General features: G+C 46.9%; 1 protein-coding gene across 10 annotated transcripts in view; it reads right to left on the reverse strand.

Moving 5' to 3' along the window:
• Positions 1 to 27,532, reverse strand: part of SERAC1 (serine active site containing 1) — a 1,540,408-nt gene that overhangs the window by 989,308 nt on the left and 523,568 nt on the right. Inside the window, exons 1-2 of one of the 10 annotated variants that reach the window (XM_073561011.1) lie at positions 18,018 to 18,548; positions 15,877 to 17,855 (exon numbers count right to left, since the gene is read on the reverse strand). The exons of 8 other annotated variants lie outside the window; for them this stretch is intronic. In XM_073561011.1, coding sequence (XP_073417112.1) covers positions 16,049 to 17,842 — 1,794 coding nt within the window. In that variant the 5' untranslated portion in view covers positions 17,843 to 17,855; positions 18,018 to 18,548 and the 3' untranslated portion in view covers positions 15,877 to 16,048. Of the gene's footprint in view, positions 1 to 15,876; positions 17,856 to 18,017; positions 18,549 to 27,532 lie in introns of those variants that run through there. One more of the 10 variants, XM_073561010.1, reaches the window with a different exon arrangement.

Raw genomic sequence — 27,532 nt, forward strand, 5'->3', positions numbered from 1 at the left:
GCCCAGAGATCACTCACTCTTCTTGCTGATACCATAGCTATCAATAAGGCAATACTTTTTTAATGATACGCACTTTATTGAGGCTGAGTGTAAGGGCTCGAATGGGGCATGTGTGAAAGCATCTAGGACTAAGCTAAGGTCCCACGGCAGTAGTTGAGGAATATGGACCGGGTCCGCTCGCTGGCAAGCCAAAATAAATCGAGACACCCATTTGTTGCCTACAACGTCATAATTCTACAAGGCCCCCAGAGCCGAAACTTGGACTTTCAGAGTGTTAACTGAAAGCTTTAGCTCACGCCCCTTCTGCAGGAAATCTAAGATAGCAGGGATAGGTACCTCACTGGAAAGGCCTGGAAATGGAAAGTTAAGATTTTTTCCCATACCCTGGTATAGATTTTTGTTGCGGCTTCTTTCCTACTCTGTAAGAGGGTATCAATTAATTTATCTGAGAATCCTCTTAGCTTCAGTAACTGCATCTCAAATTCCATGCCGTGAGGCGTAGACCTTTGACCTGAGGGTGGTAACAGGGTCCTTGCGAGAGAAGGTCTCGATCCAGAGGGAGAATCCATGGGTGGGAGATTGACATGGTTCTCAGCCATGAAAACCACGGCCTCTTGGGCCAAAATGGGGTTATTAAGATGACTCTCGCTCCTTCTTCCCTTATCTTTCTGATGACATTTGGTAACAGTATCATTGGAAGGAAGGCATAGGCCTGCTGAAAAATCCAGGGTGTTTGAAGGCCGTCGCGCACGTCCAGATTGTCTGCTCTGTATAGTGAAGCAAACCTTTCGACGCGCTTGTTGGCCCTTGTGGCGAACAGATATATCTCTGTCCTGCCCCACATAGCCGCTATCATCCTGAAGTTGCGCCAGCTGAGCACCTGTTCCCCTTGATGCAGGGTATGGCGGCTGAGAAAATCTGCTCTGGAGTTGTCCACTCCTCTGACACGGAGAGCACACAGGGAGTTTAGATGTCTTTCGGCCATATTTAGAATTTTCTCCGCTCTCTTTGTGTGCCTCCTTGCCGGTTTAGGTATGCCACTGAAGTGGTGTTGTCCAATTGAAACCTTGTATGGGTTCTTTGCAGCTGTGGGAGAAATTTACATATGGCATAATATATAGCTTTTAACTCCCTCACATTTGATGAATCTTTGACTTCGGCCTCTGACCACTGTCCCTGAACCATGTCCTCATCTAGATGGGTCCCCCACCCAAAGAGGCTAGCGTCCGTAGTGACTATCTTCGAGGGAATAACCACCCATGGGACTCCTCCCGCAAGGTTGTCTGGATCTAGCCATCATGCCAGGGAGCTGATCACCTCTGATGGTAGGGACATTCTGCCTTCCAACTGTCCCTGTAGTCTTTCCACCTCCTGCAAAATGGCCCACTGCAACTTTCCAGAATGGAACTGGGCCTACTGAACTGCCGCAATACACGATGTTAGGGAGCCAAGCAAGGACATACCCTCCCTCAAGGACATTTTAGGCCTTCTGATTGCTGTCAGTACTTTATTAATTATAGCCACTTTCTTTGTTTCCGGCAGGAGGCATTTTAGACTTACTGAGTCTAGATGAAGACCTAGGAACGTCTGGCACATTACTGGGTGTAGTCTGGACTTTTCCCAGTTGATTAGCCAGCCAAGAGCCTGCAAAGATGAGATTATATCAGCTAGTCTCTGCTTACATTGAGAGCTAGAATTTCCCATTACCAGCAGATCGTCCAGGTACGGGACTATTAAGGTGTCCTTTAATCGTAAATGTGACATCACCTCTAGCATCAATTTGGTGAAGACACGGGGTGCCATGGACAACCTGAAGGGCATCGCCATAAACTGAAGATGACATATCTGGACTTTTAACATGACCGCCACTCGGAGGAACCGTTGAAGCCACACGTGTATTGGAAAATGGTAGTAGGTATGTTTGAGATCCAAGACTGCCATGTAGCACCTGGGAAACAAGAGTTTTATGGCTGATCGAATAGACTCCATCTTAAGGGATTAGGGCTTCAAAAAGGTATTTAGCTTTTTTAAATTAATTATGGTCCTAAATGAGCCATCTGGCTTAGAGACCAGAAACGAGGGAGAGTAAAGCCCTTTCCCCTTTCATCTGCTGGAACCTCTATGAGAACGTGTTTGGCTAATAGGACTGTAATCTCTAATTCCAACGCCTGCTACTGAGCCAGGGACTTCAGAAAAGTCAATAGGAAGGAGTCCGGTGGGAACTGGACAAATTCTAATCTCAAGCCAGATGTCACGATGTCAATGGCCCAGGGGTTAGCCATTACCGCCTTCCATTGATGGCAAAAATACAATAACCAGCCATCTACCAGTAGGTCGGGGCTACCGGGATTTGTCTCCGGATCTGAAGGGACGTTTACCAAATAGGTTTCCCTTCTGTTTGGGATCTTTATTGCCCCAGCGGCCTTGGGACCTATAATCCTTCCTTTTGCCAAACGAAGGCTTCCTGAAGGCCCTCCTGTAGAAGGGAACATATGGGTTAGGGAACCCCTTTTTTCTTTCCCCTGCCTTGGTCAGGATTTCATCTAGAACTGCACCAAACAGGTACTCACCTTGACAGGGTATAGCGCAGAGCTTGGACTCAGTCTACGTATCACCTTTCCACCCCTTCAACCACAAGGCCCGACGGGCTGCGTTGGTTAATCCTGCCGTTCTGGCAACTAATCGGAGGGAGTCGGCTGAGACATCTGACAAGAAGGCAGCTGCACCTCTGATTATGAGGAATGGAGGAACGAAGTTTGTCTCTAGACGTTCTGTTCTTTATATTCTCCTCCAACTTGTCTAACCATATCAACATGGATCTCCCAGTACATGTGGTCGATATTGCTGGCTTGAAGGCCCCTGTGCATGTTTCTCAGGATCTCTTGAGGAGTGTATCAGCTTTGCGATCTAAGGGGCCGGACAGCATACCCGAATCCTCCACTGGCAGGGAAGATCGTCGGGAAGTGGAGGCTACAGCCGCATCAACCTTGGGGGCCTTAGCCCAAGAGGCCAAATCCTCATCATCAACCAGATCTCTCCGCTTGGATGTTGCAGGCAAGAAACCTCTCTGCCCCTGCTTCTCCCACTTTTTCTTCACCAGCTCCTTTATTGCTGGGATTACTGGATAGGCTCGGACTTTTCATTGGGAGAGACCAGCAAACATTATGTCCTGAGGGGTTTTGGGGTCCTTAGTTTCTGACAACCCCATAGTATTGCACACTGACTTAACTAAGTTGTTAATGCTGTCGGTGGGGAAACAAGTGTGCTCCTCTTCTTCTGAGGATAATTATTCTTGGGATAAATCCGAATCAAGCTCCCCAGCCTCTGAAGGTGATCTGGACCCTGGTGAGGTGATCACCTGCTAGACCTTTGTCCTCCGATACTGCTAGAACCCCCTAGGGCCTGTAGCTCCTGTCTAATCATTAACCGGATGTTCTCTGTTCTCACTGAGGACTCCTCTTGCAGGGTCTGTTCAATACAGATTTGGCATAATCTTTTAAGGTAGCTATCCGGGAGAGGTTGGGAGCATAAGGCACACTCTTTATGTCTGGATTTTTCTGTCCTTTTGGCCTAAGGGGTATACAGAAAGAAGGGGCCATCCGCTAAATAAGCGTGACTAAAAAACACTCACCAGTGAAGTTTGTCAGCATGGTACCGGCTGCAGGGGTGAAGGCACAGGCTGAGACATGGAGCGGCTTGACATTCTCTCCTTTCAGTCTTTGTCTGTGAACCCACTCTGTTTGGAGCGTCCACTGGCACTTCTTCTGGTACTGTCAGTTCTTCTGGTACTGCCACGTGGGGATACCACTGGCTCCTCCAGTGGGAGCAAAACAGGGTCATTTGGGGATGACATTGCTGTGCACCAGTATCCCTCTGGCCAGTGCTTTTATGCAGCTTTTCCTCCCTTTCCAAGCGCTTGACCATTCCCTTTTTTTTTTTATTCTCCCACCCGGAAGCGCTACTTGACTTCCGGGTTGTGCTCTGCTCCAATGCGGCCGCTCTATGCAGGTGATGCCGCATCTCTGTGATTCCCTCCCCGGAAGTCCAAGGATCCACTTCCGGGGAAGCGCTGCTGTGTCTGCACATGCGCCGGTTCTTGTACCTTGCCGAGCGCCTCCCAGCCACCGCAGCCCCTGTGCCCTACGCCGCCAGACCGGACCATACCGCTGATCATTCCCAGGGAGTCAGGTATGGGACTACCCCTTAGTGCCAGCACCTTACCACATCTCCCATTCGAGCCCGGCGGCTTCTTCCGTTCCTGGCCTCGAAGCATGGGGGGGAGAAACCACCATGCCAGTTCAGCCATAATGCTGTGCCGTGCTTTCAATACAAGCCAGGACAGCCTCTCCAGTATCCTGGCCTCGTCATGCTGCCTCAACTGAGGGGGAGCAGAATATGACTTCCTTAAGTGTCGGCCCCTCCAGCAGCACCGTGCTCCGTACGTGAGAAAGGGTGGCCATACCCTGGCCTTACGCTGTCTTTACCAGCTGAGGGGGGAGCTGAGAATCAGACCTCCCCCGACGCTGCTTCTGGTACTGGGGCCCCTGCCGCTCTCATAGAAACTGCACAAGTGGCATCACAGCCCAGGTATCCTCTTCTCTCTACAGGTTCCCTTAGGAACAGGAAACCAACTGGGGGAGCGAGGGGGACCGCCCCTTTTATCTCTTTGTAGGTTTCCTGGTCCTAGGGGCGGATCCCCTCTCTTGGTAGGTGCTGTCGTGGCGAAGAGAAAACTATTTTTCTCTAAATTTTGGCATGCTTCAATAGCCTCCATGGGAGGCTAGAAGCTGCCACAACTTGATTGGCTCTGTTACATAGAGGTGATACTCAGATCGCCTCTATGTAGCAGAATTACAGCATTGCTATGAGCTTTGACCACAGGGTGGCACTCATAGGAATCCGGCATCAACAACCGTAGAAGTCTCAGGACACCTCTGGTTGTTATGCCGAGTATGACAGCGGCATTTAACTAATAGGTGCGGGTGGATCGCGATTCCACCCGCACCCATTACGGGCACATGTCAGCTTTTCAAAACAGCTGACATGTCCCGACTTTGATGCGGGCTCACCGCCGGAGCCCAAATCAAAGCGGGGGTGCTGCCATCGGACGTACAGTACTATTCCGTCCGATGGCAGAAAGGGGTTAAAGGCTTTGTATCACGATAATGTGAATATGACCTATGATTTCCCATATTAACACACTTTCCAGAACATTCTGCTGCAGTCATAGCTGCACAGAGACAAGCGACCCTCCTCCTTCTCCCCCCTGTCAGCCTGCCAGCAGCTGCAAATTTCTCTCACTCACAGTCTGTAACATGAAACTACAGCTCACTCACTCTTTCCTCTTCCCCCTCCCGAAGGAATGCTCTTTGTCTTTCCCCATGTGCTGGCTCTTCCATAGCCTATAGTAAGAATCTAATCATGTGGACATACTGCAAAGCCAGTTTATGACAGAAATATGAAATTACATACTTGGGACGTGCTTCGATACAGCTTCCCTACAGCACCCTTTTCCAATCTCTAGCACCAACAGAACCCGAGAAATGGATTTCTCCTGAACAGAGTGGAATACCTAGTCCGAGTCTGGAGTCCTTAGGAAGCTAATTTCAATACAAGATGAGTGATGTGTCTGCCATTATTCTGCTAGGTTCTCAAGCCAAGTTATGATTATTAAAAGTTTTCTTACCAAAATATGCACCCTGGCAGCCAGGGGAGGGTGCAGGTAAACCAGCCCCTTTAGTGATGTCACAAGCCCAGAAGTATAATTTACTGCAACTCAGCCCAGTCTACAGTTGCTGTCTGGAAGCTGTTGCATCAAGACCCTCCATGCATTTTGATGTGTCGCCCCTCCCCCCACCTGGTTAGCCTGGAATGATCTAAGCTACATGTGAGTGTTTTTCTTCTTTAATCCTGTTTTATTTGTAACTAGAGGTGTGCCCGATGCTATCGCATCGGGAGGGAAGTGTGTGTATGTGTGTGAGTACATATGTGTGTACATATGTGTGTGTGAGTACATGTGTGTGTGTGTACGTACGTGTGTGTGTGTGTCTCGCAGCTGCCTGCCCAACCACCTCCATGCAGTCACAGCCGGCAGGAAAGAGGGTGGTTTGCGGCCTGTGCTGGAGATGTGAGTACGTGTGTGTATATGTGAGTATGTGTGTGTGTATGTATGTGAGTACGTGCGTATGTATGTGAGTACGTGCGTGTGTGTGTATGTGAGTACGTTCGTAAGAATGTGAATACGTGTGTATGTGAGTACATATGTGTATGTATGTGTGAGTACGTGTGTGTGCATATGTGAGTACATGTGTGTATATGTGAGTACGTGTGTGTGTGTGTATATTTGAGTACGTGTGTTGATTAGAGTTGAGCATTCCGATACTGCAAATATCGGGTATCGGTCGATATTCGCTGTATCGGAATTCCGATACCGAGTACCGATATTTTTTCAATATCGGATACCGGAATCGGAAGTCCCCATAATGCAATGAGCCACTATTGTGGCTGTGATTGGCTGCTCAAATTATGTCATCATGATGCGCGGTCTGTGCGCATCACGATGCGTGGTCTGTGCCGACTGCGGGAGGCCTGTATGGGTCTGCCGGGGGCCTGTGTCGGCTGTCGGGGGTCTGTACGGGCCTGCCGGGGGCTTGTGCCGGCTGCCGGGGGTCTGTACGGGCCTGCCGGGGGCCTGTGCCGGCTGCCGGGGGCCTGTACGGGTCTGCTGGGGACCTGTGCCGGCTGCCGGAGGTCTGTACGGGCCTGCCGGGGGTCTGTACGGGCCTGCCGGGGGCTTGTGCCGGCTGCTGTGGGTCTGTGCGGGCCTGCCGGGGGTCTTGTGTGTGTGCAGGCATTGTCCGATGGGACTACAAGTCCCATCGGGAGATGCCTGCTACAATGACAGTGATTGACACATTAGCCAATGATGGGACAGTAGTAATCCCATCATCCGGCTAATGTGTTGAATGTAAAAAAAAATAAAAAATATATACATACTACATACATACTACATATATACTACATTCATACAACATACATACATAGTACATACATACTACATACATACAACATGCTAGACATACAACATGCATACTACATACTGTACATACTACATACAACATACATACTAAATTCATACAACATACATACATAGCACATACTACATACATACTACATACATACAACATGCTACAGACATACAACATACATACAACATACATACAACATACATACTACATATATACTACATTCATACTACATATATACTACATTCATACAACATACATATATACTACATTCATACAACATACATACTGTACATAGTACCTACTACATACTACATACATACAACATGCTACAGACATACAACATACATACTACATACATACTACATAAATACAACATTCATACAACATACATACATACTACATGCATACTACATATATACTCCATTCATACTACATACATACATACTACATACATACTACATTCATACAACATACATACATACTACATACATACTACATATATACTACATTCACACAACATACATACATACTTTATATATACTACATTCACACAACATACATACATACATAGTACATACTACATACATACAACATGCTACAGACATACATACTACATACAATACATTCATACATTCATACAATACATACATATAGACATACAGTACATATAACACAGAGTACATACTCACCAATACTTGTCACATTGTTCCCCGAAGCCAGTGTCATATATGAAAAAAAATGAAAATAACAAACAAGCCATATACTCCCTGATCCGCAGAAATCCACGAGTGTCCCACGCCGATTTCCCGTGGAGAACAGCAGCATCAGCTGATGCGACCGCTCTCTACGGGGCTCCAGGAATCCAATGACGGGAGGTAGGTATCCTTCCGCACTGTATTCCTCCGCCACTGTAAAAAAATAGTCCCTGGTCTCACTTTATGGCAAAAGCTGCGAGGGAACTTTTTCACACAGCAATGCCAAAAGTGAGACTAGGGACTATTTTTTTTTACAGTGGCGGAGGAATACAGTGCGGAAGGATACCTACCTCCCGTCATTGGATTCCTGGAGCCCCGTAGAGAGCGGTCGCATCAGCTGATGCTACTGTTCTCCACGGGAGATCGGCATGGGACCCTCGTGGATTTCTGCGGATCAGGGAGTATATGGCTTGTTTGTCATTTTCATTTTTTTTCATAGATGACACTGGCTTCGGGGATCAAAGTGACAAGTATTGGTGAGTATGTACTCTATGTTATATGTACTGTATGTCTATATGTATGTATTGTATGAATGTATTGTATGCAGTATGTATGTTGTATGTCTGTAGCATGTTGTATGTATGTTGTATGTATGTAGTAAGTATGTAGCATGTATGTATGCTGTATGAATGTAGCACATATGTAGTATGTAAGTACATATGTTGAATGAATGTAGTATATATGAAGTATGTAGTATGTATTAGAGTTGAGCGACTTTTGGTTTTTTAGGGTCGCGTTTCGTTTCGTGAAACCTGACTTTTCCAAAAGTCGGGTCGAGCAAGATCGTCCGATTATAGGGAAAAGTCGGGGTCGTCCCGAAACACGAAACCCAATGTAAGTCAATGGGGAATAAAAGTCGGCAGTCAGAGGAGGGCAGGAAACACACCTACAGTGCCCATTTGAATGCCAAAAGCATCAATTCTTCTTTCTTAAGCTTGTCAACCTTAATTAACTTCATAATACAAGTTACGCACTGAAAAATGGGGGTTATTTGGCTACAAACTGTGGGGGGGAGGGCTGGCTCCAGGTTTTCATGTGCCCTGGGCGAAAGAGCGCCCCTTTAACACATACCACAACTCATCATGCTCCGATACGGCAGAGAAATAGCGGTATAGTACAATGAAAAATACCTCACTTTTTACATCTCATGACGAGGCCCATCTATTTCTCCATACAGAATCATTGGTCCCATATAATGTTTGAAACAGTATATGATGAGCTCCACATAATGCTACAGTATATGTTGGTCCCCATGGATGAAGCTCCACTGTCTTATGGGCCCAAATAATGCTCCAAACATAATGGGCCCCATTTCTAATGCTCTAGTGTATAATGGGCCCTGTAAATGCTGCTCCTTTGGAATGTTCCAGTGTATGGTGGGCCCCATCTATCATTCTCCAGAGTATAGTGCTCCCCAAAAATTGCTGTCCCAACATTGAAAACAATCAAATAAGTCTCCTCGCTAGGGAATCCCTGTACTTGTCTGGACAGGTGCTGTAGCTTGCTTAACAGCTCGCCAGCCGTTCTCACGCCCAGTATGGATTACACGTGATTGCACAAAGGTGAGAAAGGGTACCGTATCCCTAGATAACATGTATGGATAGCGTACACATTCAAAATATATGTCTCAGGAGGCAGGCTCAGACGGTGTTAGGCCCAGTATGGATTGCACGTGATTGCACAAAGGTTAGAAAGGGTACCGTATCCCCGGATAACATGTATGGATAGCATACACATTCAAAATATATGTCTATACAGCATGAGGCAGGCTCAGATGGTGTTAGGCCCAGTATGGATTGCACGTGATTGCACAAAGGTTAGAAAGGGTACCGTATCCCTGGATAACATGTATGGATAGCGTACACATTCAAAATATATGTCTCAGGAGGCAGGCTCAGACGGTGTTAGGCCCAGTATGGATTGCACGTGATTGCACAAAGGTTAGAAAGGGTACCGTATCCCCGGATAACATGTATGGATAGCGTACATATTCAAAATATATGTCTATACAGCATGAGGCAGGCTCAGACGGTGTTAGGCCCAGTATGGATTGCACGTGATTGCACAAAGGTTAGAAAGGGTACCGTATCCCTGGATAACATGTATGGATAGCGTACACATTCAAAATATATGTCTCAGGAGGCAGGCTCAGACGGTGTCAGGCACAGTATGGATTTGACGGCCCAGATTACACAGCGGAGGAGCAGGGAGAGGTAAAGATTGCAAATGCTGGGGCCCTGCCCAAGCAAGGGGGGCCCACTCGTGGGCGTCGGTACTGGCACTGGGCCCCTCATAGTACAGCGGTGTGTCTGACGGCGGGTGTGCACCACCACCGTCAGAGACACTTGATTGCACTATGAGGGACCCTGTGCCAGTGCCCGCGCCCAAGAGTCGGCCTACCCACCTGTCCAGGGCAACGGCACTCGCACGGTGTCGTGCGGTAGGTGGTGACCCCGGCCATGGGGGGGGAGGCAGCACAGTTAGGGAGTTTTAGAAAGTGGCATATGTTGATGTTGGACATTCAGCTGATGCAAAAGGCGAAATAGGTGAAGTACCAGGAAGAGGTGGACCAAAGCAAGCCATTTTTCTGTCACCCTATGTGTCATCAGGGGAAGGTGGGACAAAATCCTTGGAAACCCATGCGTGGTTCATTTTAATGAAGGTTAGATCATCCACATTTTGGGTTGACAGACGGGTCCTTTTTTCTGTCAGGATTGATCCAGCTGCACTGAAGACTCTTTCCGATAGCACACTTGCAGCTGGGCAAGCGAGCTCCTGTAAGGCATATTGGGCCAATTCAGGCCAGGTGTCCAGTTTAGCGGCCCAATAGTCAAAGGGGAATGACCTGTGTGGGAGAACATCGATATGGGAGGAAAAGTAGTTTGTAACCATAGTTGACAACTGCTGTCTCCTGTCACTTTCCATCGATGCAGTATTACCAGTTGTGTGAGCGGTATTTGAAAAATCAGTCCACAACATTGTCATGAAACCCCTGTCTCCAACGCCACTTCTGCTGTGTGCACCACGAACACCTCTGTCAAGCTGCCCCCGGCCCGTACGGCTCGTGTGAGAACCATCACCACTGCTGTGTGCTGGGAATGCCTCAAGCAACCGATTTACCAGAGTTGCTTGTTTATTAGCCAATATTAGGTCAAGGTTCTCCTGTAGCATGATGTTTTGTAATTTGCCTTTATAGCGTGGATCCAGGATGCTGGCCAACCAGTAGTCGTCATCGTTCATCATTTTGGCAATGCGGGGGTCCCTTTTTAGGATCCGCAAGGCATAATCTGACATGTGGGCCAATGTTCCCGGTGTCAATGATGCACTGCGATTGCTGGGTGGAGGAGCACTTTCTGGCAAATCCACATCCCTCCAGTCACGCACAAACCCTGTACCAGACCTTGCCACGCCAACATTTTCACTTGCCCCACGAGATGCATCCTCCTCCCCTAAGTAATCATCCCCATCATCCTCCTCCTCCTCCTCTTCTTCCTCCACCTCGTCCAGGAGAGGTCCCTGAGCAGACAATGGCTGAATGTCATCAAGGATTCCCTCCTCCTCTTCCTCCTCATCAACATTGGCTGCAGACGCCTGCTCCTTAAGGTGCGTCAAAGTTTGCATGTGCAGACGCATAAGTGGGATGCTCATGCTTAGGATGGCGTCGTCTGCGCTTACCAGCCGTGTGCATTCCTCAAAACACTGAAGGACTTTACAAAGGTCTTTCAGCTTCGACCACTGCACACCTGTCAACTCCATGTCTGCTCTCAAAGTGCCTGGCCGTGTATCCTCCCATAAATGCATTATGGCCTGCCTCTGCTCGCACAGCCGCTCCACCATGTGCAGGGTGGAGTTCCACCTTGTTGCAATGTCGATAATGAGGCGGTGGTTGGGAAGGTGGAGCAATCGCTGCAGCTTCTGCATACGAACGGAGTGTACAGGCGACCGGCGGATGTGCGCGCACAGTCTTCGCACCTTCTGGAGCAGGGCTGTTAACTCCGGATAATTTTTGAGGAAGCACTGCACCACCAGGTTCAAGGTGTGAGCCAAGCAAGGTATGTGGCTGAGTTTTGAAAGGGCTATGGCTGCCACAAAATTACGGCCGTTATCACTAACTACCTTGCCTGCCTCAAGATGTACACTGCCCAGCCATGACTCAGTTTGTCGCTTCAAGTACTCGGCCAGCACCTCGGCGGTGTGTCTGTCGCCCAAACACATCATCTGCAACACAGCCTGCTGACGCTTTCCACTAGCTGCTCGATAGGGGGACACATCGTGTGCAACAGTGGCAGCTGCAGATGGAGTGCTCGTACGACTGCGCTCTGTGGACGAGCTTTCGCTTCTGGAGGAGGTGGAGGAGGAGGGTCGAACGCCTACAGCTAACTGATTCCTATACCGTGGGCTAGGCAGCACTGTCCCACCACCGCTGTCCCCTGTGGACCCTGCATCCACCACATTAACCCAGTGCGCAGTGATGGACACGTAACGGCCCTGGCCATGCCGACTGGACCATGCATCAGTTGTGAGGTGCACCTTTCCGCTCACTGACTGCTTGAGTGCATGGACAATGCGGTCTTTCACATGATGGTGGAGGGCTGGGATGGCTTTGCGAGAGAAGAAGTGGTGACTGGGTAGGTCATAGCGTGGTACTGCATAGGCCATGAGTTTGCGGAAAGCTGTGCTTTCCACCAACCGAAAGGGCATCATCTCAAACGAGATTAGTTTGGCAATGTGGGCGTTCAAACCCAGTGTACGCGGATGAGAGACTGAGTACTTTCTTGACCTACTCATAGTGTCTGGGAGGGTGAGCTGGACTTGAGAGCTGCATATGGTGGAAGTAGCGGTGGACAGGGCGGACTGAGAGAGGGTTGATGATGGTGATGGAGTTGGTGTTCTTTCTGATGGCCTAGAATCAGTATTTCGTTGATATAACAGTGGGATTCCCTGACTGCTGTGGTCTTGCAACGACACCTCAACATTTGCTGCTGTGCTAACCGGTGGGCTTACAGTGGGGGAAACAATGTAGCGTTGCTGACTACCTTCGTTGTAATCAGTTGCACATGTGGCACTTGAGGTTTGGTGTTGTGTCCACGCTTGCAAGTGCATGCTGGTTAAATGTCTAAGCATGCAACTGGTATTCAAATTTTTCAGATTTTTCCCTCGGCTAAAGGTCTTTGCGCACTTCTTACAGATAACCTTGGCCTGATCATGAGGATTTTGTTCAAAAAAGTGCCACACTGCACTCTTCCTACTTTGGCAGACATTTTGCGGCCTAGCATGCTGTGATCTTTTGACCCTCTGGACAAGCTGTCCAGCAACTCTTTTGATGTTTGGAACCTGTCTTTGGAGTGCTCCGGGCCTGCCAGATAACAGCTGTTGCGATGTCGATGTCTGCTGTGGATGCTCCTCATCTGAGCTATTGGAAGCAGCACCCTCTTCCCCCAATGGATGCCAATCTGGGTCAACAACTGGGTCATCCATCACCTCCTCTTCTATGTCATGTGCACCTTCCTCTGTGTCACCGTGTATGGTGGTATAGTGTGCGGGAAGGGGCACCTGAGTCTCATCAGGGTCAGAATCTGGCTCTGTACACTGCGAGGACAATGTAGTGCTCTGAGTGAATGTACCAGCAGAATCATCCATCAGCGGCTGTGCATCAGTGCACTCCATGTCAGAATCATCTTGGCCTGGGTAATTCACCATTTGACTTGATAATCCAGGCATGGTATGTGAAAACAGCTCCATGGAGTAATCAGTAGTATGGCCTGCGTCATCCTTCAATCTTGGTTGGGGTGAAGGACACAAGGAAAGGTGTGGTTCATGAACATGAGCCTCCAATGACGACTCAGTGCTTTTACTTTTTACAACTGAAGAAGAGGAGGCGATAGAGCTGGAGGCTGAGTCAGCAATGTAAGACAAAACTTTTTCGTGATGCTCTGGCTTTAAAAGCGGTTTGCCAACTCCTAGAAAACTAAGCGTTTGAGGCCTTATGTAGCCAGACGATGACGCAGGGTCAGCACCTCCTGCATTCGGTCCTATTTTGCTCTTGCCACTACCATCAGATCCACCACCAACACCATCATTACCAGCTGCCAACCCCCGCCCAATTCCACGGCCTCTTCCACCAGCCTTCATTTTTGGTAGAAATGTAGACAAAATCCAACAAACTATATAGTAATGTAAAACAAGGTACAAGGTGTCTATAGGGCAGGGGAGATTTTGAATTTCTGCACACACTTGTGGACAGTGGACACTTTTGGATTGTGTGAGGCCCACTGATATCTGAGCGCTATGTGACAGGCTCGATGGCACTGCTGTGACAAAAGTGACTAGAGGATAAGGGAGATTTTGACTATCTGCACACACTTTTGGACACTTTTGGATTGTGTGAGGCCCACTGATATCTGAGCGCTATGTGACAGGCTCGATGGCACTGCTGTGACAAAAGTGACTAGAGGATAAGGGAGATTTTGAATATCTGCACACACTTTTGGACACTGGACACTTTTGGATTTTGTGAGGCCCACTGATATCTGAGCGCTATGTGACAGGCTCGATGGCACAGCTGTGACAAAAGTGACTAGAGGATAAGGGAGATTTTGAATTTCTGCACACACTTGTGGACAGTGGACACTTTTGGATTGTGTGAGGCCCACTGATATCTGAGCGCTATGTGACAGGCTCGATGGCACTGCTGTGACAAAAGTGACTAGAGGATAAGGGAGATTTTGAATATCTGCACACACTTTTGGACACTGGACACTTTTGGATTGTGTGAGGCCCACTGATATCTGAGCGCTATGTGACAGGCTCGATGGCACTGCTCTGACAAAAGTGACTAGAGGATAAGGGAGATTTTGAATCTCTGCACACACTTTTGGACACTGGACACTTTTGGATTGTGTGAGGCCCAATGAATATCTGAGCGCTATGTGACAGGCTCGATGGCACAGCTGTGACAAAAGTGACTAGAGGATAAGGGAGATTGGATTGCTTTTAAAAAAGCAGTTTGCGGAGCAGTGGGTAAACAGCAATGCCAGCCTGTCAGGAAGCCTTAGAAGGCAGCCCAACAACCAACACCACTGATACACCACTATATAGCCTCCCCTTGCACTGCACACACAGTGACTGGTGTGTTGTGCAGGCCAAATTGCTAGCAGCAGAAGCAGTTTTTTTTTCTTCTCAGCAGGACAAAAAAAAAAAATTGGGATTGCTTTTAAAAAAGCAGTTTGCGGAGCAGTGGGTAAACAGCAATGCCAGCCTGTCAGGAAGCCTTAAAAGGCAGCCCAACAACCAACACCACTGATACACCACTATATAGCCTCCCCTTGCACTGCACACACAGTGACTGGTGTGTTGTGCAGGCCAAATCGCTAGCAGCAGAAGCAGTTTTTTTGTCTTCTTCCCTGCCTAACGCTCTCCCTACAGAATCAGCAGCAACCTCTCCCTATACTAAGATCGGCAGAAGTAAGATGGCGGTCGGCGTGCACGCCCTTTTATACCCCCTGTGACGCCCACGCCCATGAATTTAGTATATATTTAGTATGTATGTATGTTGTATGAATGTAGTATGTATGTAGTATGCATGTATTGTGAGAATCATGTGGGAATAGTGGATGAGGGCAGGTATATCTCGCCCAGATACCTTTCCTATGTGGCCTAGTCTGGTCAGTATCGCACCTGGTTACTAATGAATAATGGGAGGCGGATATAAAAGGATGCCAGGTGGTTGTGTGAGTGTCTCAGCCTGGGAACACAGAGAGCCTGTCTGTGTGAGAGACACACGTGAGTGAAAGCAGTGCCCACTGCAACTGTGGTTTGGCTGGACGAGAGAAGCCCGCCAGTGGGTAGTTAGGTTGTACTTTGTTAAGTTAGTGCCGGACAGGCAAGGATTTGTTTTATGTTTTTTTTCTTTATGCATTGCTTTCACCTTTAACCCTCCGTCAGGCGCAATATAGATTCTCCTCAGTTCATGCGCAATGTGCCTGACAAGCACAGGTCAGAAAACCACCTATAGTAGCTACATATTTCAATTTCAGGACTATAGAAGTAGTCAGTGACCTTCATAGGAAAGTATTAAAAGAGATTACACCAAATCAGATGCAAAAAAAAACATTTATTAACCATAAACTAATTAAAACTAAAAGTACCACTTTTCGGTAGTACCGCCAAATAGGCTCCAGTTATCTTTACTTAACTATTGCTTAAATATAAAATTATGGAAAAAAACTTAAAGGATATTGCACTTAGATGTTACTTAATTATTTTCTACTCATCTTCAGTGGTTTCAATTGCAGCAGAAGCAGCACAGGTACACTTAGAAAAGCAAGGCTGGCAGACGAAAGTTGCATGGGAAAGGCAGATTGATTCTTTACATATTTTGCAGTCATATTTAGAAAGCCTTCTGAAACCAGATACAAATGAGCAGGTAGTACAACTGCGTCTTTTAGAAGGTGGTAGAGTCGGTGTTTGTTCTGGAACGTCCTTGGGACGATATCTCTTCAACCGGTGTTGCAGGGCAAGGGGCATTCCAACCGTCTTTGTACTTCTTAGGCTTAGCTCTCCACTCACCAGTTCATTAGCCAATTGTTTTAGGTACATTCTTCTGCGCATTTGTTTAAGTTCATTACCGAGGTAAATAACTTGTGAGTTGATGCCACCCACATTCAGCATTGTAAAGAAGATTACCATCGGCCAGCGTTTGGTATTTCGACTTACATTGAAATTGCCACACATTTGGTCAGCAGTGTCAACGCCGCTTTTGGTCAAATTATAAAAAGTTATGATTTCTGGTTTCCTTAGCTCCCCAGACTCTGGATCAATGGTGTAATCATTATGTAATGAAGAGACCAAAATCACATTTTTCCTCTCGCGTGGGATGTAAGAAACTAAAATCTTTCCATTACTGAACCCAAACATAGTGCTATACTGTTGTTTGCCTTTTGTATATAGAAAATCTGGCGGCAACTGCCTTTTGTTCTTTCTAACAGTTCCCACATATGACAGCTTTTTCGTTTTTAAAAAATCAATCAGATCAAAGTCAGTAAACCAGTTGTCAGCAGTGATATTTCGACCAGATCCAAACATTGGCTCAGCAATTCTCTTTACCGCATCACTAGGCTTGTTGCTCACATTGAAAGGACCTGGTGGCTGTCTTCCACAATAAACTTCCATGTTCATAGTGTACATCATCCTTGCATCAACCATGGCAAAAATTTTAATTCCATATTTGTTTGGCTTTGATGGTATATATTGCCGAAAACCACATCTTCCACGGAAACCTGGAAGCATCTCATCAATAGTGAGGTTTTGCCCCGGGCAATAGCTTTTTTGACAATTCATAATAAATTGTTGAAATATGTCCCGAATTGGTGTAAGCCGGTCATAACCTTTTCGTTCTGTCCGGGTACTTCGATCATCGAAATGGAGGCAACGGATCAGGACTTTGAATCGTTTCAGATTCATCACAAGGCTGAATTTTTCGATGCCATCACCGTCTGTCCCCCACAGCTCCTCCAAACTTTGCCTATTTGCTCTGAAAGCACCAGCTAGGTATAACAAGCCAATAAATGCCTTGAGTTCAATCACATCAGTGTTTTTGATGTCCCTCTCTCTGGAGAATTGCTCTTTGATTGTGTCAATATACTGGTTAGTGAACCGAACAATAGTTTCCAACATGCTATCTGTAATTAGATTACTCCAACATTCCACTGCAGTTTTAGCTTTTCTAGCACTTCCAATAACTCCAGGAAAGTGTGTAATAATATTGTGGGATTCTCTGCGCTGTTTGTTCTTGGGTGCCTTTTTGTTCCACTTTGTATTTTTATCTTTGCCCAAATAATAAGCTAGATCTGTGTCTGTTTCCTCTGTATCAGTGTCATCACCATCCTGCTCTGTTCCAGAATCAGTGTTACATTCTGCTACCTCATCTTCAGATGAAATGTCACTAGATTCCTCTAAATCCTCAGTTACTGCTGGTTCTTCCTCATCATCTTCTAACAAAAAAATCTTCATTTCTTCTAAATGAAGGAGTTTAGATGAATCATACTGTTTTCTGGCCATTGCAGCAGAAAATCTGAAGCAAGAGAGAAAGAGTATGTGTTAGGGCGCAATGTGCCTTAGAAGCCACCCTCCTTTTGTCTAAGAAAACAGTACTTATGTACACTAACTTAGCATTAATCCTTCATAAAACAAGCTAAATACACAATCGTGATGAATAAAAAAAGAAAATACTAACCTTTCAATTTGTGTTGAAATCAGGCGCAATGTGCCTGAGAAGCCAAAGTGTTGATATCTGCTCACTAGAAGGTCTGCTGAGTCACTGTGATATCAGGTTTCACAGAGCCTGTAGAGTCAGGAGATAACTAGGAGGGGTGGGGTTTTCTGATAAGTGGGCAAGGAGAGAGAAGTGAAACTAATTACTGTGTGCCTGTCAGATCTATTGCGCCTGACGGAGGGTTGTTAATAAACCTGACCCAGTGTCAGTTATACCCAGACCTCGGCTGTGCGCCTGAGTTTCATGCTGAACGCACGTGACCTTTGACCCCAGCAAAGGCGATCCCGGAGTGTTTTATCACAGTATGTTGTATGAATTTTGTATATATGTAGTATGTATGTAGTATGTATGCATGCTGTATGAATGTAGTATGTATGTATGTATGTTGTATGAATGTAGTATGTATGTAGTATGTACAGTGGGGAAAAAAAGTATTTAGTCAGTCGGCAATAGTGCAAGTTCCACCACTTAAAAAGATGAGAGGCGTCTGTAATTTACATCATAGGTAGACCTCAACTATGGGAGACAAACTGAGAAAAAAAATCCAGAAAATCACATTGTCTGTTTTTTTTTCATTTTATTTGCATATTATGCTGGAAAATAAGTATTTGGTCAGAAACAAGCAATCAAGATTTCTGGCTCTCACAGACCTGTAACTTCTTCTTTAAGAGTCTCCTCTTTCCTCCACTCATTACCTGTAGTAATGGCACCTGTTTAAACTTGTTATCAGTATAAAAAGACACCTGTGCACACCCTCAAACAGTCTGACTCCAAACTCCACTATGGTGAAGACCAAAGAGCTGTCAAAGGACACCAGAAACAAAATTGTAGCCCTGCACCAGGCTGGGAAGACTGAATCTGCAATAGCCAACCAGCTTGGAGTGAAGAAATCAACTGTGGGAGCAATAATTAGAAAATGGAAGACATACAAGACCACTGATAATCTCCCTCGATCTGGTGCTCCACGCAAAATCCCACCCCGTGGGGTCAGAATGATCTCAAGAACGGTGAGCAAAAATCCCAGAACCACGCGGGGGGACCTAGTGAATGAACTGCAGAGAGCTGGGACCAATGTAACAAGGCCTACCATAAGTAACACACTACGCCACCATGGACTCAGATCCTGCAGTGCCAGACGTGTCCCACTGCTTAAGCCTGTACATGTCCGGGCCCGTCTGAAGTTTGCTAGAGAGCATTTGGATGATCCAGAGGAGTTTTGGGAGAATGTCCTATGGTCTGATGAAACCAAACTGGAACTGTTTGGTAGAAATACAACTTGTCGTGTTTGGAGGAAAAAGAATACTGAGTTGCATCCATCAAACACCATACCTACTGTAAAGCATGGTGGTGGAAACATCATGCTTTGGGGCTGTTTCTCTGCAAAGGGGCCAGGACGACTGATCCGGGTACATGAAAGAATGAATGGGGCCATGTATCGTGAGATTTTGAGTGCAAACCTCCTTCCATCAGCAAGGGCATTGAAGATGAAACGTGGCTGGGTCTTTCAACATGACAATGATCCAAAGCACACCGCCAGGGCAACGAAGGAGTGGCTTCGTAAGAAGCATTTCAAGGTCCTGGAGTGGCCTAGCCAGTCTCCAGATCTCAACCCTATAGAAAACCTTTGGAGGGAGTTGAAAGTCCGTGTTGCCAAGCGAAAAGCCAAAAACATCACTGCTCTAGAGGAGATCTGCATGGAGGAATGGGCCAACATACCAACAACAGTGTGTGGCAACCTTGTGAAGACTTACAGAAACGTTTGACCTCTGTCATTGCCAACAAAGGATATATCACAAAGTATTGAGATGAAATTTTGTTTCTGACCAAATACTTATTTTCCACCATAATATGCAAATAAAATGAAAAAAAACAGACAATGTGATTTTCTGGATTTTTTTTTCTCAGTTTGTCTCCCATAGTTGAGGTCTACCTATGATGTAAATTACAGACGCCTCTCATCTTTTTAAGTGGTGGAACTTGCACTATTGCTGACTGACTAAATACTTTTTTTCCCCACTGTATGTAGTATGAATTTTGTATATATGTAGTATGTGTGTAGTATGTATGTATGCTGTATGATTGTAGTATATATGTAGTATTTATGTATGTTGTATGAATGTAGCATATATGAAGTATGTATGTAGTATGTATGTATGTTGTATGAATGTAGTATGTATGTAGTATGTGTGAATGTTGAATATATGTAGTATGTATGTATGTATGTAGTATGTATGTTTTTGTTTTTTTTTACATTCAACACATTAGCCGGATGATGGGACTACTGCTGTCCCATCATTGGCTGATGTGTCAATCACTGTCATTGTAGCAGGCATCGCCCGATGGGACTTGTAGTCCCATCGGACGATACCTGCACACACACAAGACCCCAGCAGGCCTGCATAGACCCCTGGCAGCCAGCACAAGCCCCCGGCAGGCCCGTACAGACCCCCGGCAGCCGGCACAAACCCCCAGCAGGCCCGTACAGACCCACGGCAGCCGGCACAAGCCCCCGGCAGGCCCGTACAGTCCCCTGGCAGTCGGCACAGGGCCCCGGCAGGCCCGTACAGACCCCTGGCAGCCGGCACAAGCCCCCGGCAGGCCCGTACAGACCCCCGGCAGGCCCGTACAGACCCCCGGCAGGCCCGTACAGACCCCCGGCAGCCGGCACAAGCCCCCGGCAGGCCCATACAGACCCCCGGCAGGCCCGCACAGACCTCGCCCGCACACACAGACATGCACAGTGTCCGCCCACGCACCGCCCACACTCTTCCCCCCTCCCGAACTGGATGTACAAGTAAAGAAAGGGGTTATTTTCATTCCGATATTTCTGTCCCATTGACTTGAATGGGACTTCCTGGATCGGAATCGGCGATACCCGATACTTTTTGGATGTCGGCCGATCCAATCAGATCCAATATGTTTCAATATCAGATGGTATCGCTCAACACTAGTGTTGATATGTATGTATGTGAGTACGTGTGTATGTGTGTGTACGTCTGTGTGTGTATGTATGTGAGTACGGGTGTGTGTGTATATGTGAGTACGTGTGCATATGTGAGTACGTGTATGTGAGTGAGTGTGTGAGTACACGTGTGTGTGTATGTGAGTACGTGTGTGTATGTATGTGAGTACGTGTGTGTGTGACTACGTGTGTATGTGAGTACGTGTGTGTATATGTATGTGTGTGGTGTATGTGTGTATACGTGTGTGTGTACGTGAGTACCTGTGTGTACGTGAGTACGTGTGTGTGTATGTGAGTACGAGTGTGTGTATGTGGGTACGTTTGTGTGTGTGTGTGAGTACGTGTGTGTGTATGTGAGTATGTATGTGTGTGTATGTGAGTATGTGTGTGTGTATGTGAGTACATGTGTGTATGTGAGTACGTGTGTGTGTGTATGTGGGTACGTTTGTGTGTGTATGTGAGTACGTGTGTGTGTGTATGTGAGTACGTGTGTGTATGTGAGTATGTATGTGTGTGTATGTGAGTACGTGTGTGTGTATGTGAGTACATGTGTGTGTATGTGAGTACGTGTGTGTGTGTATATGAGTGTGTGTATATGAGTGTGTGTGTATGTGAGTATGTGTGTGTATGTGAGTACGTGTGTGTATATTTGAGTACGTGTGTGTATATGTATGTATGTGACTACGTGTGTATGTGTGTGTACGTCTGTGTGTGTATATGTGAATATATTAGGAATAATCGGGGTGCTCACTGTTTGTTATCAGGTGCTCAGAGATAAAAATCCTATACTGAATATAATACAAACAACCTCGGCACACAAAAAGAGAGAATTCAAATGATCCAAGAGCAAAGTTTATTGCATAACATAATTCCATATAATGATAGACCCAAAGAAGATGTGACAAGTGATCCACAGAAAAAAATTATGGACGTTTCGGCTATAATGCCTTTTTCAAGATTTTATCTGTGGGAATAGTGATCCATAGACATCAGAATGAGGCTCATCTCATAAACCACACAAACATGGATTGCCACATGTAAAGGTCCATGGATCGCGTGCTGGTGCATACTAGCCGTCGGTGCACTCTGCAGATAAATTCTTGAAAAAGGCATTATAGCCGAAACGAGTACGTGTATGTGAGTACGTTTGTGTGTATGTGAGTATGTGTGTGTATGTGAGTACATGTGTGTATATGTGAGTACGTGTATGTGAGTACGTGTGTGTATGTGATTATGTGTGTGTGTATGTGAGTACTTGTGTGTATATGTGAGTATGTGTGTGTGTATGTGAGTACGTGTATGTGAGTACATGTGTGTGTGAGTACGTGTGTGTATGTGAGTACATGTGCGTGTGTATGTGAGTACGTGTGTGTGTGTATGTGAGTAAGTGTGTGTGTGTGAGTACGTGTGTGTAAGTGAGTACGTTTGTGTGTATGTGAGTATGTGTGTGTATGTGAGTACATGTGTGTATATGTGAGTATGTGTATGTGAGTACGTGTGTGTATGTATGTACTTGTGTGTATATGTGAGTACGTGTGTGTGTATGTGAGTACGTGTATGTGAGTATGTGTACGTGTGTGTGTATGTACGTACATGTGTGTGTACGTAGATGTGTGTGTACACGTACATGTGTGTGTGTACACATACGTGTGTGTGTGTACATGTGTGTATACATGTGTGTGTGTATGTACATGGTGGCTGGCGGTGGGGGTTTAGCGGCGGCTGGTCCAGCGGCGGGGGGGCCTGATGGCGGACAGCCAACAGGAAAGACCGCGGCTTGAGGCCTGTGCACAGTCCACAAGCCGCGGTCTTTCCTGCTGGCTATGACGGAGGTGGGTGGGCAGGCAGCGGCGGGGGGTCCTGGCGGCGGCCAGCCGGCAGGAAAGACCGCGGCTTGAGACCTGTGCACAGGCTGCAAGCCGCGGGCTTTCCTGCCGGCTGTGGTGGAGGTTGGTGGGCAGGCAGCGGTGGGTCCAGCGGGGGGTCCTGATGGTGGCCAGCTGGCAGGAAAGACCGTGCTTGCTCCAGCAGCAGCAGGGGGGGGTCCCGGCGGTGTCCCTCTGGTGGTACTGTGGAATGGCTTGGTACCACCAGCGGGTGCCATATTGAAATAACCATCACTTGGATATTTCAATATGATGGTCAGCGCACTTCCGGTCGGCGCAGTGGAATGTGGGAATCAGGGACATCCAGACGGAAGTGGATGACGGACAATTTAAGGCAATTATATACATAGACTAGCTGAAGAGCCCGGCGCTGCCCGGGCATAGTAACTAACTGTGGTTAGTTGTAGTAAATTATAATTATCCTCCATTGCATAGCCCCGTGCCCATATACCCATCACACATCCTACATCCCATAGTCCCATGCCCATATACCCATCACACATCCTCCATCCCATAGTCCCATGCCCATATACCCATCATACATATTCTCCATCCCATAGTCGAGTGCCCATATACCCATCATACATATCCGCCATCCCATAGGCCCGTGGCCATATACCCATCATACATATCCTCCATCCCATAGTCCAGTGCCCATATACCCATCACACATCTTCCAACCCATAGTCCCATGCCCACATACCCATCATACATATTCTCCATCCCATAGTCCCATGCCCATATACCCATCATACATATTCGCCATCCCATAGTCGAGTGCCCATATACCCATCACACATCCTTCATCTCGTAGTCCCATGCCCATATACCCATCATACATATCCTCCATCCTATAGTCCCGTGCCTATATACCCATCATACATATCCGCCATCTCATAGTCCCGTGCCCATATACCCGTCATACATATCCTCCATCCCATAGTCCAATGCCCATATACCCATCACACATCCTCCATCCCATAGTCCCGTGCCCATATACATATCCGCCATCCCATAGTCCCGTGCCCATATACCCGTCAAACATATCCTCCATCCCATAGTCAAGTGCCCATATACCCATCACACATCCTCCATCCCATAGTCCCGTGCCCATATACATATCCGCCATCTCATAGTCCCGTGCCCATATACCCGTCATACATATCCTCCATCCCATAGTCCAATGCCCATATACCCATAACACATCCTCCATCCCATAGTACCGCGCCCATATACATATCCGCCATCCCATAGTCCCATGCCCATATACCCATCATACATATCCTCCATCCCATAGTCCAGTGCCCATATACCCATCACACATCCTCCATCCCATAGTCAACCATTATGACATCATAATGAGCGGCGGGGCTTGCGACCTATGATGACATCAGCGTCGCCATGGCAACCATTGTGACATCATAATGAGGGGCGGGGCTTGAAACGCACACACTGCTTCCCCAGTATGCAAATAGGGGCATTATGACATCACAATGAGGGGAGGGGCTTGACACACACACACTTTTTCCCCCAGTATGTAGACGGGGCAAAATTGTTTGGTGAATTGGAACGTGCGGGGTTAAAATTTCGCCTCACAACATAGCTTAGGACGCTCTCAGGGACCAGATGTGTGACTGTGCCAAATTTTGTGGCTGTAGCTGCGACGGTGCAGATGCCTATCCCGGACATACACACACATACATACACACATACATACACACTTTGAGCTTTATATATTAGACTAGCTGAAGAGCCCGGCGCTGCCCGGGCATAGTAAATAACTGTGGTTAGTTATAACAAATTATAATTATCCTCCATCCCATAGTCCCGTGCCCATATACCCATCATACATGTCCACCATCCCATAGGCCTGTGCCCATATACCCATCATACATATCCTCCATCCCATAGTCCCGTGCCCATATACCCATCATACATATCCACCATCCCATAGGCCCGTGCCCATATACCCATCATACATATCCTCCATCCCATAATCCCGTGCCCATATACCCATCATACATATTCGCCATCCCATAGTCGAGTGCCCATATATCCATCACCCATCCTTCATCTCATAGTCCCATGCCCATATACCAGTCATACATATCCTCCATCCCATAGTCCAGTGCCCATATAGATATCCTCCATCCCATAGTCCCGTGCCCATATACCCGTCATACATATCCTCCTTCCCATTGTCCAGTGCCCATATACCCATCACACATCCTCCATCCCATGGTCAACCATTATGACATCATAATGAGCGGCGGGGCTTGCAACCGATGACATCAGCATCGCCATGGCAACCATTATGACATCATAGTGAGGGGCGGGGCTTGACACGCACACACTTTTTCCCCAGTATGCAAATAGGGGCATTGTGACATCACAATGAGGGGCGGGGCTTGACGCGCACACACTTTTTCCCCCAGTATGTAGATAGGGGCAAAATTGTTTGGTGAATTGGAACGCGCGGGGTTAAAATTTTGCCTCACAACGTAGCTTAGGACGCTCTCGGGGTCCAGACGTGCGACTGTGCCAAATTTTGTGGCTGTAGCTGCGACGGTGCGGATGCCTATCCCGGACATACAAACAAACATACACACACACACACATACATACACACATACACACTTTGAGCTTTATATATTAGATTGCATTGTACATACTTTAATTTTTGGAAGTGCATTGAGCAGCAGGGTGGTGTGCTGGTAAAAGGGAAAAAAAATCTTTTAAATCTTCTGCCTGAGCGAGTGTGAAGGAGCTGAGTGTGACCTGAGCGTAAGTGCGAACTGTGGTAAGTGTGTGACTTGCGATTCAGTGAAGAGGTATTTGGAAAACCTATAACAAATACCTGTGTGAGTTACTGAATTGTAGGTTGCTGAGTGCTTTCTACCTGTTCAATTTTTGGGGGGCTTTGTTTGTTTAACCTATTTTTTCTTTCTACAGGGTTAATCTCTTATTTTACTATCTGTGTTTTTAAGGGTTAACTATATTGCATTTAAATCTTGAGGTGTAACTATATTCACAAGGGGTTAATTAAGGTTGGGAGTTCATAATTAAGGGTTTATAAGGGGCAGCTGAGTGGGGCTCAACTCCTTTGGAAGTGCATTGAGCAGCAGGGTGGTGTGCTGTAAAAGGGAAAAAAAATCTTTTAAATCTGCTGCCTGAGCGAGTGTGAACAAGCTGAGTGTGACCTGAGCGTAAGTGCGAACTGTGGTAAGTGTGTGACTTGTGATTCAGTGACTCTGGATTCAGGGAGTTTCCAAGGGAGGTATTACTGAATTGCTGTTATATTTTATTAATACATTTTATTTATTTTTGCTTATCTTTTTGTCTGGTGCAATCCCCATTAGGATGTGTTCCACTATTGCCAATGCCATCCAGTGCACGTCTTGCCGCATGTATGAAATCCTTGAACTCCTTGAAATCCTTGGTCAAGGGTGCATACTGCTGTGCGAGATGTGGAAGCCCAGATACTGGATCTAAATGTGCAGCTGGCAATACTGAGATCCATAGACAATATGGAAAGGAGTCTTCTGCTCACTGAGCAGACGCTCAATGGGATAGATGGGGGGATGCTAGGATGGAGCTGCAGGAAAATGAAGCAGCTAGCTGGGTGTCAGTTAGAAGGTGGGGTAGAAGGAAGAGCACCAGGGAGGCTAGTCCTGATCTGGCACACCCCAATAAGTTTGCTAAGTTGGCAGATGAGGGGAGTGTTAGTGCAGGAGTAGCACTGCTGCAGCAAGGCATGTCCTCTGAAAGCTGGAGGAGTGTCTGCTCCAGTAAGGGGGGAAATAGGAGAGCAGGGCAGGCCAGACTGGTTCTGGTAGCGGGAGACTCAATTATTAGGGGAACAGATAGGGCAATCTGTCACAAAGACAGGGATCGTCGAACGGTGTGCTGCCTACCTGGCGCTCTAGTCCGACACATCGCTGATCGGGTTGACAGATTACTGGGAGGGGCTGGTGAGGATCCAGCGGTCATGGTGCACATTGGCACAAATGACAAAGTTAGAGGTAGGCGGAAGGTCCTTAAAGATGATTTCAGGGAATTAGTCTGTAAGCTTAAAGCAAGGACCTCCAAGATGGTATTTTCAGAAATACTTCCTGTACCATGTGCCACACCAGAGAGGCAACGGGAGATTAGGGAGGTTAATAAGTGGCTCAGGAATTGGTGTAGGAAGGAGGGGTTTGGGTTCCTGCAGAACTGGGCCGACTTCTCAGTTGGCTACAGGTTCTACACTAGGGACAGGCTGCACCTCAATTGGGAGGGTGCAGCTGTGCTGGGGGAGAAAATGGCTAGAAGGTTGGAGAAGTGTTTAAACTAGGGACTGGGGGGAGGGTATTCCTATTATAGGAGGGGAAGTCAGTGAAGATAGAGACCTGGGCACAAATAATGAAATTGGGGGTGGGGGTGGCATGGGGGGGTGGGCTAAGAACAGTTAATAATTTAAGGAGGTACAGAGAGATACATAAAGTGCATGTATACTAATGCCAGAAGCCTCGCTAACAAGATGGAGGAATTGGAGTTAATGTTGTTGGAACATAATTATGACATGGTGGGGATATCTGAGACATGGCTGGACGAGAGCCATGACTGGGCGGTTAATTTACAGGGCTATA

This window comes from Dendrobates tinctorius, unplaced genomic scaffold (assembly GCF_039654945.1).
Source record: "Dendrobates tinctorius isolate UK_male_01 unplaced genomic scaffold, ASM3965494v1 ptg000310l, whole genome shotgun sequence".
Lineage (NCBI taxonomy): Eukaryota > Metazoa > Chordata > Amphibia > Anura > Dendrobatidae > Dendrobates > Dendrobates tinctorius.